The 19,820-nt window shown below is 38.1% G+C and overlaps 1 protein-coding gene across 2 annotated transcripts in view; it reads right to left on the bottom strand.

Moving 5' to 3' along the window:
• Positions 1-19,820, bottom strand: part of shisal1b (shisa like 1b) — a 62,077-nt gene that overhangs the window by 21,653 nt on the left and 20,604 nt on the right. The window contains exon 2 of one of the 2 annotated variants that reach the window (XM_055222349.1): positions 2,215-2,396. In XM_055222349.1, the coding sequence (XP_055078324.1) occupies positions 2,215-2,281 (67 nt within the window). In that variant the 5' untranslated portion in view covers positions 2,282-2,396. Of the gene's footprint in view, positions 1-2,214; positions 2,397-19,820 lie in introns of those variants that run through there. The other variant, XM_033968396.2, reaches the window with a different exon arrangement.

The raw sequence follows: 19,820 nt of genomic DNA, 5'->3' as shown, positions 1-19,820 counted from the left end.
ACAATAATTAATAACTTATTTTAAAGGGCCCATATTGCGTTATTTTCTGATCTATGTTATAATGTTGTCTCCTCATCACAAACATACCCAAAGTTGTGTTTTGTTTCATTCACACATGTTTAACACGCAAACCCTGCATATTTAGGCTGAGTTCTTCTTCTCTCAAACCAAAAACACTCTGTTCCACCTTGTGATATCATTAAGTTGTAATACAGGAAGTGTTTCACGGTGTTTTTAAACTCCACACACCTTCACTCATTTGGCTGCTTTTAGCTCAATAATTGTTCATCTCTACTGAACTAAAGTTAAAATGTTGCTGTTAAATTGACGACTACCACTTCATGACATCACAAGGTGGAAGAGAGCATTTTGAGCTTTGGAGATGTAGAGAGACTAATAAAACTTTACTCAAACATGTGTGACTTGAAGTATATTTTTGATGAGGTAACATGATTATAACACGGCTTGAAGCTCACAAGAATCCATTTTGTGTAATACAGGACCTTTAGTATATAATTTGATACTTTAGTGCATTTTTAGCGTTTCACTGCCCATTCAAACAAGTATTTTATCTCCTCTTTCTTTACACTTAGTTAAGTATTCCAAAACTGTGGGAAGGGCATTCGACATAAAAAAAAAAAAAAAAAAAAACCCAGCCAAATTACAATTCGTCCTCTGCTGAAGGAGCAACTAAATTGAACCCAAAACTTCACCATCTGGCAGAATACTTGCATTTGAAAGTTTTTGTTGTATACTTATATAGTTAAGGTGTACTTCATAAAGTGTCAGAACTCCTTTAGACATGTCCCTTTGTCGTAACATCTTGAAAACATTTGGTCCTTGGTGTACTCAACACACTTACACAATAGTGCCCCTGCAGTCTCTGTCATTCGCCTGTTGGGAGCCAGTTCTTCTTTATTCTATACAACCTCATTTTGTGTTTTCTCCCTGGGGTGCTGAGCTTATCTCCAAATACGCTCTTTTGGCAATAACTCCACTTGTGTCCCCTGAGTAAGAGCCTTGGTCTTGTTCATTCTGTCAGATTTGATCTATCTGTGATCTGTACTGCGTGGTCTTCTGGGCTTTAAAGTGCTATATAGTCCACTGCAGCATTGACCTACATTTAAAGTCACAGTATGCGCTTTTTTGAACTATAGCGATAAAACCAGTGGTGCTAGACGATGTAGAATAAGTGAAAGCTAAGTGTTTTTTTTCCAAATAAAATACAACTGATATAGCAGTAAAAAATACTTACTTTATTAACTTAACCAATTCACATATACTGAAACTAAATCAGAGTCAATCTACTACTAAACTTTAACTATGTCAAGAAAATGTAGACACAATACAACAAGAATTAAATTAGGACTAAACCAAGGTCAAACTATCTTAAACTAGGGTCAAACACGATTAAAGCAGGGTCAAACACGATTAAAGCAGGGTCAAACACGACTAAAGCAGGGTCAAACAAGACTAAAGCAGGGTCAAGCAAAACTAAAACTAGATCAAACTAGACTAAACCAGGGTCAAACGAGACTAAGCAGGATCAAACAAGATTAAACCAGGGTCAAACTAGACTAAAGAAAGCTCAAACTAGGACTAAAGCAAGGTCAAACTAGGACTAAAGCAGGGTCAAACAAGCCTAAACCAGGGCCAAACAAGCCTAAACCAGGGCCAAACTAGACTAAACCAGGGCCAAACAAGCCTAAACCAGGGCCAAACAAGCCTAAACCAGGGCCAAACTAGACTAAAACGGTCAAACCTGACTAAAGTGCAGTCAAACAAAACTAAAACAGGATCAAACTAGACTAAACCAGAGTCATACTAGACCTAAAAGAGGGCTAAACTAGACTAAACCAGGGTCAAATTAGACTAAACCAGGGTCAAACTAGACTAAAGCATGGTCAAACTAGACTAAAGCATGGTCAAACAAGATTAAACCGGGATCAAACTATAGGGCAAAACTATCAAACTATCCATGGATTTTAGAATGATGTAAAGTTATGACCGTTGCCATAGTAATTAACAATTCAAAATGCAATTGTATATCTCAAAGGTCAACTGTTCTTAAAATGGCACCATATAACAGGAGGCTGAAATCTATGGATAGAACAAAACCAGGATCAAACTACAACTAAACCAGGATTAAACAGGACTGAGGTCAAACTAAGTTATTAAAATAGTTCATGCATTTGCATTTTGAGCGCCCCGTACCTGCAGTGGAGAGCAGGAGGAATATAACTGTCAGGACATTGAAGGACTGGCGGCTGGTGATAGTCATCTTCTTGTCCTCATGTGTGAAGGAGGGGGGTCCAGGGGCTAGGGGGCGCTGTGGGGTCCAAACTTTACATGTGCATCTTGTTTTCTCAGTCTCAGTATGTGTCGAAACTTCACTCCTGCAAAGAAAAAAAAGATTTAATACACAATTGCATTTTTAAATGCATAGCTTTTTACATGGTTCACATAAAGGAGTTACTTGAGCAAAAACGCAAGTATATCTAAGAGGATGAATTATCATAATAAGAGATCAGCAGTTTTGATAGCTGGTGGGTATATTTCAAGTTTCATAGAAGGTTATTTCAGGGAGGAAAAGTTGAGGTAAAGTTTCCTTACTCACAACCATGTTAAAACTCAGCATCATTTATTTTTATCTTAAACTGTTGGCTAATCCATTTTAATTTGATGGCACCTTTCATCTACTATGATGCATTAAATATTTATGCCATTAAACTAGTGTCTTGAACATCATTCACTTTTACAGTGAGCGGGTCACCTCTGCAAAGACTGCTAACTTGGCCTGGTGGTGTCTCCATGGAGATAGATAAGTTTAATACCATATTATAGAAATCTTCAGGCAAGGCAATAACATCTCCATGGGGATAAGCAGGTGGTACACTACACCAGAAGATTACACAGTGAAGCATTAAGAAGAGCTATGTGGTCAGGGGTTCTCTTTAAGCTTTAAGTTGATTATCTAAGAGAGGATGAATTAATTAATTCAATTTAAAAACTTGAAATTAAGCATTATCTTGAAAAGTAATCAATAACAAACATGTAAAAGAGGTACTATCTGTTTTTAAAGAACTCCAATATCAGCAGTCTCCTTTATGTAATCAAATAAATGCGCCTTTTCAGCACAATCTATAGTTTTGATCACAAACTGCTGAGGAGCATTTTGACTGTATAAATGGAGCATCATGGGAATTGTAGTCCCATACCTGAGCGTCGTGCTGTGTCTGCTGCGTCATGCCTCCTCTGTCCCCAAACTAACAGAGATTAATGGTCCCAGGACAGTCTGCAAGGGTGGCAGCTTTTCACCATGGCAATGCTCTGATAGGACATTTAACAAACTGTCCCATATTCTAGTTGGTCTAATTGGTAATTGGCTGCAAACTTAACTATCTGGGGTAGTTTTTGCAAAGTTGAACACCTAAAAGTTTAATTGGGCTTTTACGCTCTTATCTCAGCCAGCCACATGTGAAGTCAAGGGGTTAAGGTTTACGGGGTCTTAAAACAGAATGCTTTGTAAAGGAATGTCTTAAAAGAATGTAATTAAGATACTGAAAACTGTAGGGAACTTAAAATTATACTTTAAAGAACACCATTTTGAAAAGTAATGGAACTTTTTGTTTAGTTTCAAGTAGGAGGTTGTGGACTATGCCAGTGTCTGAGCTTAAGCCAATGTACATTATAATGGAATTCAAAATGGGCGGTGTCACCGGCCTCTAGTAATGGCCATTGGAGACAGCACATACTCAGTTTTAGACCTCTTTAGACCACAAAGCTGCAATTTAACTGAATGAACCTGTGTTGCCAGTGCCTTAACCTGCAAGGAGGACATACGTTTTTCTCATTTTGAGTATATGGACAGGCCTCATGTGAAAGCTCAGAACCTCCAGAATTCACTCACTGAATTGCAAAGGCTGTACTAGCACTGATTAATGGTTGGCTGCAGGTGCTGGGGTTTAGGTAGTGACTATTGAAACCAGGTATTGAGGACACAGTTCATGTTCAGATCATGTTTAGTACATTTAAAATCAAAATTTCACATACTCTCCTTTTAACATATGAACCTAGAAATGTATTAATTTCAACCTAAATAACCATCTTTTCAAAATACGAGACACCACAAAACAGTCTGTGAACTATTCTCATTGTTATTTCTCTTAACAGTTTTATAAGAGAAAACCAAATCACTATAGAAACGAGCATGCATTATTTTACTCATTAAAAGTTAGCTAACGTCTCCTACAGCCGAGCACCTCATTACAACACAACCTTCTTTAGCCCTTGACAACACTCTAGCACTTCACATCAGAACATACATTACTGAGAACATGTTTTACTTATGTAACACACCCAAATGTATTTACTTTAGCTTTTGAATTAAAGATGCACCACGTCACTTTTTCAGGTGGAGTTTACAGCACCTGGTTGTCTTCATGGAGATGTTATTGCTTAAAATGTAATCAAATAAAAGCAAGATACTGTGGAATAATTACAAGTTTATTAATTCCATCACTTCCTTATTTCATGGAGATACATAAGTGTAATTCGTTACTGTGGAATATTCCAGGCAAAGCATCAACATCTCCATGGAAACAACTGTGACTTTTCTGGTGGAGGTTCTGTCAACAGCTTATCTATGTTATAATGCTGTTTCCTCATCAAAAACATGCCCTGAGTTGTGTTCTGTTTTTCTCTCAAGAGGAAAAGACTCTGTTCCACCTTGTGATGTCATGTGATCATACAGGAAGTGCTCCACTGTGGTTTTAAACTGCATACACCTTCCCTAGAAACATTTGAATAATTGGAATTGTCTATCTCTACTAAACTAAAGGTAAAAGGTTGCTATTAACTTGAAAACTACCTCTATATGACATTAAAAGGTTGAACAGAGCTTTTTGAGCTTTGGAAATGTAGACAGATTAAAATAAAGGGTTAGTCATGTGTGAATGAAACACAACTCCAGGTATGTTTTTGATGAGGTGACAACATTATACCATGGCCCACAAGAATGCGTTTTGTTTAATAAAGAGGAGTGGAGTTAAACGCATTCTTGTTGTGTGGATTTGGCTAGACTTCATATGTTTTTTTTGTTTTTAATATGTAATCCACCATAGACGTTAGCCATTACTGTGACTACCATATGGACAGAGCATGTAGCGACGCAGTGGTGTGTCACGGACTTTTAAAGCATTTGAGATCAGACAAGCTGTTCCTCAGGCAGCGGACGTCCCGGGAGGCTTGTTAGAGTGGCATTTTAAATCTATTTTCCCACTTTTTCTCGGTCTTTACTCATGGTGGGTGCTTTGGCGTACTGTCAGCTCCCCGGCAACCAACACAACAAGGAATTCCAGTTTTTATATCACTCCCACGTCCGACTCAGTAGCTGCTATCTGCTCCTTTGGATGTTGCAGGAACAGAAAATTCACTGGTCAATAAACTAAAATGCAAAAGCCAGCATGAATATTTGTACTAAAACAGTTTACTGGGAAATATGTAATTCTCAATAGTAAAAATATGTGCAAAAACAGAGGTTATGTGACATTTTGGTGGCAGTAAGTAGCAGATTTAAAACAATTGAATTAAAATAGAAGGCTGGGATTGTCTGAACTCTTGCCTCAGGCACTTGGACAGCGAGTACATTTTAGGCAAACTTTGACAGTTCCATGTTTCCTACTGTATACATCTGCATTAGTACGAGGAACATTAAAGCCACAGTATTTAACTTTACAGGCCTCATCCTGTTCCATCCATGAAAATATTGTTCCTTTGACTCTTCCACAGTATTTTCTTTCCCTAAGTATAGTTTTAACTTTCTATTTCCATGGAATCATGCAGAAGACATACCACATTATGAAAGTTACATACTGTACCTTTAAGTGCATAAACACCAGTGTAATAAGACTGTACTAACATATACAGTTAAATGGGATTATATCATGGGTCTATAAAAATGTGGCTTGGGCAGCAAAAAATCCTCTACAACTACATTTTTCCTACAAAACCACAACACAAACTGCTGGTGTTTGGCTGACAGAAACCAACAGCTTTCAAAAATGTCAGATTTTGAGATGATTATTGCCCATTTTCAAATCTAAAACTTTTTCTTAGTTCAAAATCCTTCACATGCACCATAGGCACTAAATTCTAAATTATGTAGGTCATGACATTTCAAACAAAGAATCATTGGCTTATGAAGAAATCTTACAGCTGCATTCAAAAATGTCATTTGGGGCTAAATGCTCTACACTCCACAACAAAGCCCTTATATTTCATAACTTTATCATGTTCAGTATCTCTGGGACTAAGTATCTCCAAACACCTCTTTTGTACAGTACATCTTTGTTTTTCAAATAGTCACGTTATAGTCGCATGTGTCGCAGGCTGTTAAGGGTCAAAGGTCACTCGAGTACAGCTGGGTTTGTTAACACAGAGCGGAGAGTGTGGAGGGCTTTTACAGAGGCTGAGGCAGTGAGGCAATACATGTAGTAAAAGATAAGTACACTGGAAACAAATGATAGTGGAGAGGACAGATAGGTCAGCCAAGTTTGAAAAATGGTGTTTACTGTGAAATACTGTTAAGTCGAGCTACTACATGTTTATGTTTGAGATGAAGCTACACAAGAATGTAGATGTAATTGTCGAAAGATAAGATAGTGATAGTGGAAGAATTTTAATAATTCAAATACAAACCAATGTTTACGTTTTGCAATCAGTTAGCAAGTATATAATCAAAACTTTTCTGTGTGCATGAGATGGGAACGGTTGCAAAAAAATGTAAATAACACCTCTATTGCAAACAAAACAAAATTGTAATAATATCTGAAGGAAGAGTGCAGAAACACATGTTCAAAGCACTGAATATTGTCAACAAAGCTTTTGTCATTACTGACTCTGAGAAGAGTAACCACACTTAGTACTGTTATTTCAATAATAACATTACAGTTATATATACTAGCCAAGAGGTACAATTTGTAGATAGAATTTCCACTTTAAAGTTATCTGCTAGGGAGTGAGGAAGGAAGGAAACTATGAACAATTATTTTTATATTGCCTCTAATGTCCTTTGCATTATGAGCTAGTGTGGTTGCCTTTGGCACAAAATGGCTGCCAACTCTCCTTCATTCTGCCCTGCAGTGGCTTTGGCAACAAATATACCACCACCAGATGTGGCTGAGGACTGAAGGAATAATGGACACGGTTCCACATTAGGATTAACACATTAGATTTTGTTCTTTTTGTACAATACTTGAACCTCAACCAGCATGCTGGTAGCACATTTCCTTGCAAACGTTTCTCTTAATTTTAATTATCGGGATGATCAAAGACATCAAGATATTCATTTTGTCAATATCAACCACCCAATAGCAGTACGAGCAGTAGCGGTCATCAGATACATTTGAGTGCACCGCTTATACAATTCCACTTTCATACTCGTCATAGAGTTCATTATTCTAACATTGTATTTGTCCCTTTTGTAATGTACTGGATTTCATGAATTAGTCATTCTGTCCCATCTGGCCCAGCCCAGGTTAGTACTTAGCTTCTAAGATCTTACAAGATCAGGTTTTAACGAGAAGGTTTAGAGCATGTCTTATGGACTGCAAAAGTTTCACCTTATCTTTATTGGGATAAATCTCGAAAAATCTATTTTTTGCAATCTCACTCACCCTATAGTAGTTGTCATAGTTTGACTAGATAATACTATCTATTCATAGATATAGTTTTGAACTGCACAGCTGATAAAACTCCACATTCTTACCGGTCATGACTTCTTTATTATTGTAAATTCACTTGGATGGTACACTGTATTTGTGCCTTAGCCACTATCACGGGCACACAGCGTAAAACTCGCTTTTCCTCGTTCAATGATGCAACCATTTGTCATCATCACAATGGAACAGTGTTTTGTGGCTGGATATGACAGTCACCACTTTCCCACATGCTCCTCTCTGGCTTACTTATTGCCTAAAGCTTACTCTCCTTCATAACAACTGGACTCCTCAAGATAATCTCTTTAAGCCAATGGCCATCTTTTAAATCAGTGTAAAAATCAGCCTGGTCCCTGAGTGATCCTCTAATGTCATCACGAGTGAATGAAACCCACTCCACTTTAATGACAATCTGCAGAAGCAACAGTTAGCAGGCATAGTCCCTAGAATACTGATCAGAGCCAGAGGGAGAAGTGCTAGTCTACTTTGACAAAAAAAATCAGTAACTAAATGAGGTTTTCATCTTTCCTTGAGTTTTCTGTTTCAGGTTACCGTAGAAACAAATCTGCCTGTTATAGTAGACTGGCAAACATGAAGGTCATTAGTGTATTTTATCTCATGGAATTTGTAGAGTGTCATTTTAAAGTTTTATATTTCAGCTTTATTTGATTTTTAAGCAGTTTGTTTTAAATAGTCTAGTTACATTTCTACTTATACATTTTAGACCGCCATATTCACCTCTATTAGGGTATTTTAATCTAGTATACAGCTTTTTTTTTCTTTTTTTAAATTTGAACTTAATTTTTATTTAACTTTTTATTCACGGTAAAAGAAACTGTCAGCTGGACAAAAAGAGTGAAGACGTTTCGCTGCTCATCCAAGCCACTTTTTCGGGCTAAATGTATTAATTCAAAATAAGTATGGCTATACTTTATTTTTACTTGTAATAAAAAATAATGTTGGTAAAACTTGACTATTTATGTTAAGCATTACAAACATGTCCATTTAGGTAGAGGACCATTTTGTAAACTTGCCTTACTTGCATTGACAAAATAATTTCCTTTTGTAGATCAATAACATTTAAGGTTGTGTTCACATCCTGCTTTAGCCCTGGCTTGGTTTTGTTTTTTTCTAGTCCTGGTTAAATTCAGGTTTAGTCCTTGTTCAATATCAGTTTATTCTAAGTCCCAGTTCAGATTTCTAAATCCCTGGTTGTATTATCATTTCTCAACCAGGATTTGAAGTTCATTTACCACTGTGCTGCTAGCCCCATGAGTAAGAATAGCCTCTAAACTGCCCCATGTATTTTAATATGACTGATTGTACACATTATCACGGATTAAGAACCAACAGAGGAAGTGCGTGCGTTAACATTGAGAGAATATAAATATCCTGGTGCTATGATTCTAAGCAAAAAGGACCGTGTGCTTCCTCCAAATGACAAATCTTCCATCTAGGAATAACTAAAAGCCTAATGAAAATGAATGCAAAAAAATGTACTTAAAAGCCTCACTGATAAAAGACATGATAGCACCAAATGGATAAACAGCCTATGCAGAATAACTCTGTGGTCTTTGAAGTTTGTGTTCAAAAACTCAGACTACTCATAAGGAAAGTAAAGTGTATCTCATGTGTATTTAATCTGAAAATAGCCCAAACTCTGAACTTTGCCTCATCAAACTCAGACAGATTTGGGACTCCCGCTGTGCCAGGCTGAAGAGGGTTGGGTACATCCACAGTAACTGCTGCGGTAATTGGTCACTTAATTTTGTTGGTTTCAAAGAAGAACTTAAAGTATGAATTTTTTTTTGTTTAATTTTGCTAATTTGACATGACGATGAATTACGGTTTGACTGCTGGAATACTAAAAACTTGCTATGTTACTTACCTGAACAGGGTAACATAAATAATTTACTCACATAATACTGTATGACCTTTGACCTCTTACAGCTTAAGAAGTGTAATTTTACAGAAGTTGCTGTTAAATTCAGGTATTTACTGTGGTTGCCAAAAGTATCAGAAATCAGATACGAATTGATACTAAGACTAGTATTGAAGCTAGATACTCATTTGAGCAGGTATCAATGCTAAAAAAGTCACAGGACAGAAATGAACCTTTCCTGAATAGAATAAACTTGAGTGCTATCAGAACAGAAGTATAACACGACATAGATAAGTAAACGCCCATGGACCCCTATGGAACCTAACTGGACAACTAGGGGATTACACAGGTATAAGGCCACATGGTAATATTAAAGAAAATAATATGATTTAATGTTGAAAATCTACTTCTACTTCTATTGTCTAAATGGAGAGTATTTTTACTATCATCGTTGTATCACAATCGGTATTGAGTATCAAGTCTATTCCTTCGTATGGAAACCAAGTTTGAAATTTGAGTATTGTAGCAACCCTAATTTCTAGTCTCACCTCAGAACAACTGTGGCTACAATATTAGCTCACGACCACCAGGTGTGACTGAATAATGGCAGTGTAGCGCTTTGAGAGGTTTCAACAAGGCAGTAAAGTCCATTATTAGCATTATTAAAGCAGGGGTATATTGGCAGAATGGCAGGTCTGATGGGGAACTAGAGTTACACACACACACACACACACACACACACACACACACAAAATAACTATGCTGTGCTTTTTTAGTTTTTGCAATATCGACATTGTGAGAAAATATTGCGTTAAAGGTCTTCATTTGACAGGGATTTACAGCCAACTATAGTGATAAGATTTATGGTAGAAGAGAGAAAGAGACCAAAACTATTCAGAAAATCTCCTCTTTCTCCCACCTTATTCTAGTGTTACTGTGCCTGTCTGCTCCTGTGGGCTGATCAGACTGGACGTTAGGTCACATATTGTTTAGTAATAAACTCCAGAGTGAAATTCTGACCTCCGTTTTGACCCACAATATTTATCTTTATATAAATTCACTCACATTCAGTTTGCTTTGAAAAATGAGCTTATAGCCTCAGCATACTTAGCTTAAGGCCCATGAGCCTGGACACGAAAATGTAGTTTTAAGATGATACAGATTAGATTAGTTTAGATGAACGGAATGTTATGGATGAAAACTAAAACTCACAAAGAAGTATTTGAGGTATGTAAAACTATGAATACTTTTGCCTATCCAGTTATATTAGTGTGGTCATTATATGTTACTGTGTTCCTAATAATAATATAGTATGATGTTTTTGAGGGTATGACTAAGAGTATTACTAGGTAAGTTACAATTACAGAATACTTAAAATAACTACATGTTCCTTTTATGATGACAAAAGAAACATGGACTCACGTACTTTTATTATACATAGTAAAGTGACAGGAAAGTATTTGAGAGAGTTGCAGATTGGGTGATTATTTATGTTTTGATTTGTGTGATTTTAATGTCTTTCTTATTCTGTAAAGCACTTTGAATTACCTTGTGTACGAATTGTGCTATACAAATAAACTTGCCTTGCCATGCCTATACTTTTCTGACGGTCTCATTTTCTGTCAGTGTAAAAAAAAATATATATAATAATTACTTAGAAACTAATTGTGTGTTCATGTGGTCCTTGGGAACTCTTTAAAATGTTTTATCAGAACAAAAAGAGCTTCCACCAGACATCACCTGCTGTGGAGACAGACCGAAATCTGTGACTTGTCCTTTTATGTGAAACATTTGTGCTTTGACTAAACGTTACATCTATGGGTTGATTGTCTCTATCATGTCCAGCAACATATTTGTGCTAAAAAGACCAGACACTACTGATGAATTAACGATGTAACGATAACTAACGGGCGACATTAGCTCAGTTGGTAGAGCGCTTGTCCATTAATTTGAAGGTCGGCCATTGAAATTCCACTCTCAATGTAAACATCAGATCCACTGATCCACAGGTTGGTGGTGCAATTCCAGCAATTCCCACAGATGAGTGTCCCCCGGTGTCTGTGAATGGGTGGCTCCTTGATGTAAAGTGCTTTGTGTGCCTTGAAGGTGGAAAAGCACCATACAAAAATGTGAGAATAATGTTAGCTAAAGTATAACAAATAACTAATGACAAGTAAGGTTTAGCTTTTGAGAGGCTAGTACCTTACTGGTTAGCTCTATTTAACTTTAATAATAAAATCACAGTCCACTCAGTAACAGAGGTGACAAAATCTCACCTTTCTGAGCTAAAAGCACATGTATGCAAACCTGAACACCTGACAATCACATGAACACAGCATAAATGTATTTCTATGTCTAAAAAAAACTAACAAAAACAAAACAAAAAACATAAAACTTGGCTACATTATTTAAAAAAATATCAGGTACTTTTGTTTCCTGCTCTTATTTATCTGTATTTTGCAGTCAAGAACAGATAAGTGGAGCCGAAATCCCATGACTTAACGTTTCACAAATTTAATCTATTAAATTGCGTAACCATACCAACACAGCACAGACGCCGCCCCTACATGATGTTTCCTCATTCGTGTTATATATCTGAGAGCCTTAAGCAGTCCCTCTTCAGATTAAACCCTTTTCCGTCGGGTGTTTTTTTTTTTACGAGCGGTTCTTTAAATAAATCTGGTAAATCATCTTCTCAAAATATAAGCGAGAGTCAGTCATGTGTTTTGGTCTGGTGGCTCGATGTAGCCACAGAAACACTTGCGTCAAGAGGAGGATACAGGGGGTATTTAGCAATTAGCATCCACAAATAACATGAAATGATTATTGGATATGACTGTGTTCTAAGATGTGATGTAACAAAGCAGGGGGTTAATGCTAAATCTGGACTCAAGCTATCTACACGGAGCACCAATAGAGGGAATATTGCAACTAGACAAGATAAGTAACATTTGGATCATGATTAAACCCATGACTCAGATAAGTAAGTTTAAAGGCATTGCATTAGATTTTTTCTGTCTTAAAACTTAAAAAAACAGAAGTAGTTCATTTTAAACGGTTTGCAGTGGTCCAAAGTTATTCCTTGCTTCTGTATAGAGAGCATCCCAGTTATTCACCACAACGTGCTTTTCACAACTTTCAGAGGCCAGAGTGGAGTTTGACGTCACTGTAATGCTAACAATGACTAGCATGACCTCAAGGGCTGGGGCTGGGGCAAGACATATTTTGCTCAGAAAAAACAGGCCATTTAACCATGACCAACACTGAACTCTAAATCCAGGTTTCAAGGATTTAAGGCTTTAATCCTTTTTTAACCAGTCCCAGTAGAATGGGGCATTTGTTTGGTACACAGGGAAAACTGGAGCAACTGGACAAAACCTACACAGGCACAGGAAGAACATGCAAACTCCACACAGAAAGCTCACATCATCAACCAAAGGATTAACCACTATGCCACCTTGCCCCCAAAGCAAAAGGACTATACCAGGGCAACTCAGAAACTTAAGAAGGACCAGATCCAAGCTAAAATGAGTGCTAAACCAGGACTAAGATGGCTGACAGTAGGTGGAGCGTTTGCCCATTGATCCAAAGCTTGGCGGTTCAAATCCTGCTCTCGACATGAACATCAGGGGTTGAGTCAAATCCACTGACCCACAGGCTGGCTGTGATTCCAGCTCCCACAGATGAATGTTGTCATTGTGTTCTTGAGCAAGACACTTAACCCACCTCGTCCCCAGTGTCTGTGTACACTAGTGTATGAATGGGTGAGTAGTTCCTTAATATGAAGTGCTTTGAGTGCCTTGAAGGTGGAAAAGCACTATATTTAAATGTGACCACTTCTAAACAAGACCATATGTTCTATTAAAATGAATATAGACAAATAATAAGAAACCACAATCTAGTTATGAATAAAATAAATAATACATAAAGAGATTTAAAGAGAAATTTACGTGGCGCTTTTCTACATCCAATGAGAATATGGAAGTGAGGCAGTTAAGTCTCTTGCATATGGACACAAGAAAAGTATGCACCTGTGGGAGCTGGGATTAAAAGTATCAAAACCATCAACCCGTGGGCCACTGGATCTGACTACTTTGCCAACTTGCTAATGTAGGGACTGGGATTTGAACCACAGACTTTTAGATCCGTAGATGAACACTACCATCTAAACTACTGTCACTCATAACCAGTAGTAGCCTATATGTGATGGTAAAAGGAATGCTGTAGACACGTCATAATATAAACTGCATTGGGTTTTCAAACCGTGAGTCAGGGACATTTTGTAGTTTGAATGTTTGGCCCCACCCACTTTTGGCCCCACCATAACACAGAATGGGACAGTGACACGCAGTTGTTCCCTATATTTCTCTAATCTCTGCTTACTATTTACTTTTGCTCACTCTTGAAAATGCAAAATCATGTCTGGGTTAGGGTCAAGCAGTTGGTTTCTCATTATTCTTTATAACAATGTGTCTGATTGGATGAAAAAAGGTGAACCTGCCCGTAGTGCTTTTGTGAGTTATAATCTATGAATTTTAGATAGCGTTTTCTCAGGTAATAACTGATAGTCTATTTTTTTTTTTTTTTCTTACTTGGTAGCTTTTACCATCACACATCACATCACATCAAAAGCATTTATCTTGACAAGAATGAACTACAATCAGGTGCAGGCCCTTTAATCAATATGTCCAGTTGGAGTGATGAATAAAAATAAATTGAACTGGTCTAATAAACACCAGGCCCCAACCAGGACAAAACCCAGGAGATAAACCAGTGGTAGCACAGGATTAACAATTAGCACCTTGATGTACAGGATACAGCTGTGCTATAAAAAGCCTGAGGGAGAATAACAGGGGGGTTGCCATAGCGCTGTTGTGGAGACTTTGACCAGAGCGGCTGAATATGAAATGGGCTCAGCTTTTGTGAAGAGCAGGGTCCTGTAACGGTGCAAAAAACACACATAAATTATATGCAATGTTAAATACACAATGAATTTCAATCGGGAGTAACAGAGCTCAGGATTGGGTCTTCATAGATCGTAGAATTTTGCGGTGAGCCTGATGCTACACCAATGGAGATGCTAAATGCTAAACTTTAATTCAAAAATGTTCTGACACGATAGAGGGAACCCAGCATCTAAGCATGTTGTCTTACCACAGTTTTGTTTGCATTTTACGAACATTCTGCTCATGTTGACAATAATGTAAAGGTTTTTGACACTTGATTGTAAATAGGGTTAGGGTTAGGGAGTGCTTTAGCTAAAACAATGCAGATTTTGGAAAACTCAGGACTAAACCACGGTGTAAACTTGCTACCTGACCAGCCAGAACCACACACTTTGACAAAACATTACAAAGACGAGTGGGTATGGAACCGTGTCCTGGCTCCCTGATTTCAAAGGGTGTGACTGATAAGTACGATAACCATAGAGAGAGGTATGGTCCATTTGTGGCAAAAAGGTGGCTTACACATAAAAAAGGAGAAGAAAACTGAGAATGAACTGAGAAACACCAAACTGTTTTTTTTTTTTTGTTTGTTTGTTTTTTTTTAATCTTAGGTGAAAGACATTATATATTTTGTTCAGAATGAGACAACAATTTTTGAGAAGAGATCCATATTTGAAAGACATGATACAAATTAGCTGCTGGGGTTGGACTGTACCAAGTTAGGAGTGTGGTCTTTCATGCTCTATGGTTTGATTCCAAAACCTAAATGTAGAAGGGACTGGCTGGTCAGGCAAGTAAAATGGGACTATCCGATGACAACTCAAGGAGAAAACCAGGACTTAACCATGATGCAAACAAGACCTAGAACCATAGAACTAAACCAGGGCTAACATTGTACAACTAAATCAGGATGGAAACATGATAACCCAGGACTAACACAAGACTATCCAAGGACAAAGGACTAACTGAGGAATACCATAGAGAACTAAACCTGGATTAAACCGGGGTGTAAACTAGGACTAACCCAGGACCAGAAGAATTCATAAATTATACAAAACTAAACTGAAGACTAAATAAAGTTAAACCACAAAAAAACAGAACCAAAGCTAATCATTTCTTAAAAGCATTTTTCCAATCAACCATGCAGATTTTTTCCAACTTAACTTGCCCTAATTATATTTTGCTCCTCTATATTTACCTCAGAACACAGCGCCTTTGCCATGTTGCTTGGGAGCCAAATAGGAACTATACCAGGAACTAAGCAATGCCATATAACGGAAAACTCCATCTGCATTTAAACAATTACTCCTGCCCCACAGTTTGAGAACACGGAGCCTTATACCACATGGGGAGGTCTATTTCTGTTTAGAATTGTGTTAACTTTTCAAAGCTAAAACAAGTGTTGTTGTAATCAAAACCCGCTGTGCTGTACCTGCTGGGACCTGTCGCATTGATTGAAACCACGCTGCCTCCCCTTTCAGCTAGTGCCACAAGTGTAATTTTTCATCTGTTCTGAGCACAAAGAAAGGTGTTTGTACAGGACCCTCATTCAAAGAAAAGATTTTTGGGTTGTTTCTTTTTTGCAAATGAAAAAAAATGCAAGCAATGTTTGTCAATCTTGAAATTAATGTTATGTAAAGTAAAAGCTTAAAGAAGACCTACTGTGCTTGTGTCTGCTCTATAGCTATAATCTATGACAACCGTGGATCATTGTGTTATAATTAGCACAATTTCAATCGCAATATTCAACTAAAACGTCTGAATAAAAGAAACAAGCCCACCGACTTCCATGTTAGAAAACTGCTTTGCCCAATGGGAGCTGACATCGGCGTAAACATTGTTGCAACAAGAGCCGTGAAGTTGTCGGACGCTCTTAGGAATAGCTAGCAAGCCACCGATTTTTTTTCAGTTGACTAAGTGACGCTACCGAATCCTGCGTATATCACCAAGAAAATAAAACTGGGGAACAAATTACATAAAGAGCAGTGGGTGGCGATGAAAACGTGGATTGGTTGACGATATGGTGTGATTAGCATGCTAGTCGTTGTTAGCTTTACCGTCACAGTAAAACTCCACAATGGTCTGAGAGTTGTGGAAAGCAGAAAACTCATCGTGGTGAATAATTAGAATGTTCTGAATGGATAAGGTAAGTGAAGAATAAAAGTATCTGTTTCTCATGTTTTGAAGCGAGTACAAATCAAATACAGTGCCTTTAAGACTGTAGAACATTGCAGGCAAAGCAATTACAACTACTACTAATTATTTATTTACATTTATTTATTAAGTTTTAACATCAAGTGACTTTTCAACAATGAGTAATGTGACTGAAGCGTCTTACCAAAGGTGTGCATTTGATTCAAGGGGGAATCAAACTTACAACCCTTTGGTGCGATGGCGTTTGATTTGCATGTTCTTTTTATATATGTTTATTACGCAGTGTCCTACTTTTGCAGAAATTGGGGTTATTCCATGTGAATAATTGATTTGCTATAGGAAGAGTTGCAGCAGCGGGCAAAGTCGATTTTTATTAACTGTTTCTTTCTGAAGAGAGCAATATCAGCCTTCCACACAAAAGTCTAAAATAGAAAATAAAATATCACAAAATCTTATTGCATTGAAAAGATCGAAGTTATAAGAAGCACCACAATTATGGTTCTAAGAAATGGAGAAATTATAACTGAAAATTCTTGTAACTCAAGAATTGTGCCAAAGAGCAAGTCTATAATGTGTTCTTTTTTATGAATATGCAAAAGAACACAATTGAATGCCTAATAATAACTTATAATGTGAGATTCAAAATGTGTTGCATAAATTGTCTGATAGGGCTGAAGGCAGTGCAAAATAGTACAAAAACATCTTTAAAGGTCTGCAAACATCTTGTCTCCATGGTAATAGTTTTGCTTTGTCTGTAATGTTACCCAGTATGGCATTTGACATATCCTGCATTAAATAAATTACAGATGTTTTTATTACTGAAAAAATACACTGAAAATCATTTATTATTTGGTGTGATGGTGTCCTCTCAGCTTGTCTCTATGCGGAGTTTAATGCCATGCTGTGTAACTTCTAGACAAAGCAGTAACATCTCTATGAAGACAAGCAGGTGGCACACTTTTATCTTGTAGCTGCACTGTTTGTCATTCCTTTGTGTGATTTTTCATTTGATTTTAAACATTTCCTTGTTCTAGCATAAATTGCCATATTTGTTTTGAGATGAATGGACCATGGACCAATACTTTTTCTGTTGCCTGTCAGTCACACCTATTTCAACCCAGGAAGATAAGACAAGTTCAATTACAATGTATACAGAATACTTACAGTGTGGCATTAAAGTTATCTATCTCGCATGATATTAAATTACTGGGTTTTATTGCGGTGTTCTGTTATTGGACTTCTGTGCTAGACACAATTTGTCCATAACAAACACCATCTTTGAGCAAAAGGGTGTCCATCAGTACACATGGCACCAGGATGCCCTAGGTCAGAGGTTCATGATCGACTATCATCGACACCTCATTCTTTGGAAGTTGTGGGGCTGTCTTGGCTGACACGTCTCTTGCGGTGGTCAGGGACACTACTGCTGGACAGGCAGACAGGGTGGTGGTCCCTCTGTTTAAGAAGGGGGACTGGAGGGTGTGTTCCAATTACAGAAGAATCACACTTCAGTCTTTCCGATGAGGTCTATTCCAGAGTACTGGAGAGGAGAATCTGACCGATAGTCGCACCTTGGATTCAGGAAGAGCAGTGCGGTTTTCATTCTGGTCGCGGAACACTGAACCAGCTCTACAATCTCCATCGGGTCCTCGAGGGTTTATGGGAATTTATCCAACCAGTCGACATGTGTTTTGTGGATCAGGAGAAGGCATTCAACCGTGTCCCTCGTGGTGTCCTTTGGAGGGTGCTCTGGGAGTATGGGGTCCGAGGCTCTAAGCGCTAAGGGCTGTCCAGCCCCTGTATGACCTGAGCAGGAGCTGTGTTTGCATTGCTGGCAGCAAGTCACAGCTGTTCTCTGTGCATGTTGGACTCTGCCATGGCTGCCCTTTGTCACCGGTTCTGTTCATTGTTTTTATGGACAGAATTTCAAGGTGCAGATGGGGGCCAGAGGGGGTCCGGTTTTGGAAGGGGGCCCCAGGAAAGACCCAGGATATGCTGGAAGAACTATGTCTCTCGGCTGGCCTGGGAACGCCTTGAGGTCCCACCGGAGGAGATGGAGGACTTGTCTAGGGTGAGGAAAGTCTGGGAGTCCCTGCTTAGACTACTGTCCTCGCGATCCATCCACTTTCTTATGCTTATCCAGTGCCAGGTCACGGGGGCAGCAGTCTAAGCAGGGACACCCAGACTTCCTTCACCCCAAGGCATTTCCAGGCCAGCCAAGAGACATAGTGCTCGCAACCCGGCCCTGGATAAGCAGAGGGAAATGGATGGATGCGTGGGTTTTTATTGCCAAAAATAAAATGGTGAGCAGGGTTGCCTCTTCACAGATCTGACCCGTAACTTATAGCACCATCTTCTTTTCTCCATGGAAGAGTTGAATGCCATACTGTGGAGCTGTAAAAGCAAATATATCTCCGTGGAGACAAACAGATGACATTATCTCCTCCAAAAAAGTTACACAGTGCACCTTTAAAGTAGAATCTTGGACCGTATACTAAACTATCATAAATTTCCTCCTGACATAACTGTGTCTGCTCCACTTGTATGGCACCATATTGTTCCTGTGGTGTGATCGTGGCAAAGCTGTGCCCCCTTTTTAAAACCATTTATTATCATGGGGCCAGTAATTTCATCATGCATAATCATCCCTGCAATAATCATTTATAATGCTAACTGTAATCAAGGCTCTAATTTTGTCAACAAAAGAAGCAGGTAGTTGAATTTGAATGACAAAAACATGTTTCTATAGCAACAGACATAAGCTGAATAGGGATTGTAAACCCAATTAATGAACAATTACTGAACCCCGAAGAGCTCTGAAAAAGTAAAGTTATGACCATTTAAATTATATAAAATCTAAAAATAGACAATTAAGTCATTGCTTATCAACTATTATTGTAGTAGAAGACCTTAAAAGACACACATCTTTCTGATGGAGGGTCAGCCACCTGCTTGTCTCCATGAGAGGCAAGCAGGTGTTATTGCTGTACCTGGAATGTTCCACAGTATTGCATTAAATACATCTATTGCCAAGCTGGTGATAGATATCGACCAGGCCAAATTACAGATCAGATCTGCGGAGAGTTGACCCCATGTACAATAAGAATGCATGCTTTTTGA

This window comes from Periophthalmus magnuspinnatus, chromosome 6, assembly GCF_009829125.3.
Source record: "Periophthalmus magnuspinnatus isolate fPerMag1 chromosome 6, fPerMag1.2.pri, whole genome shotgun sequence".
In the NCBI taxonomy this organism is placed as follows: Eukaryota; Metazoa; Chordata; class Actinopteri; order Gobiiformes; family Gobiidae; genus Periophthalmus; species Periophthalmus magnuspinnatus.
The sequence above is the reverse complement of the archived record's forward strand: the minus strand, read 5'-3'. Positions and strand labels throughout refer to the sequence as shown.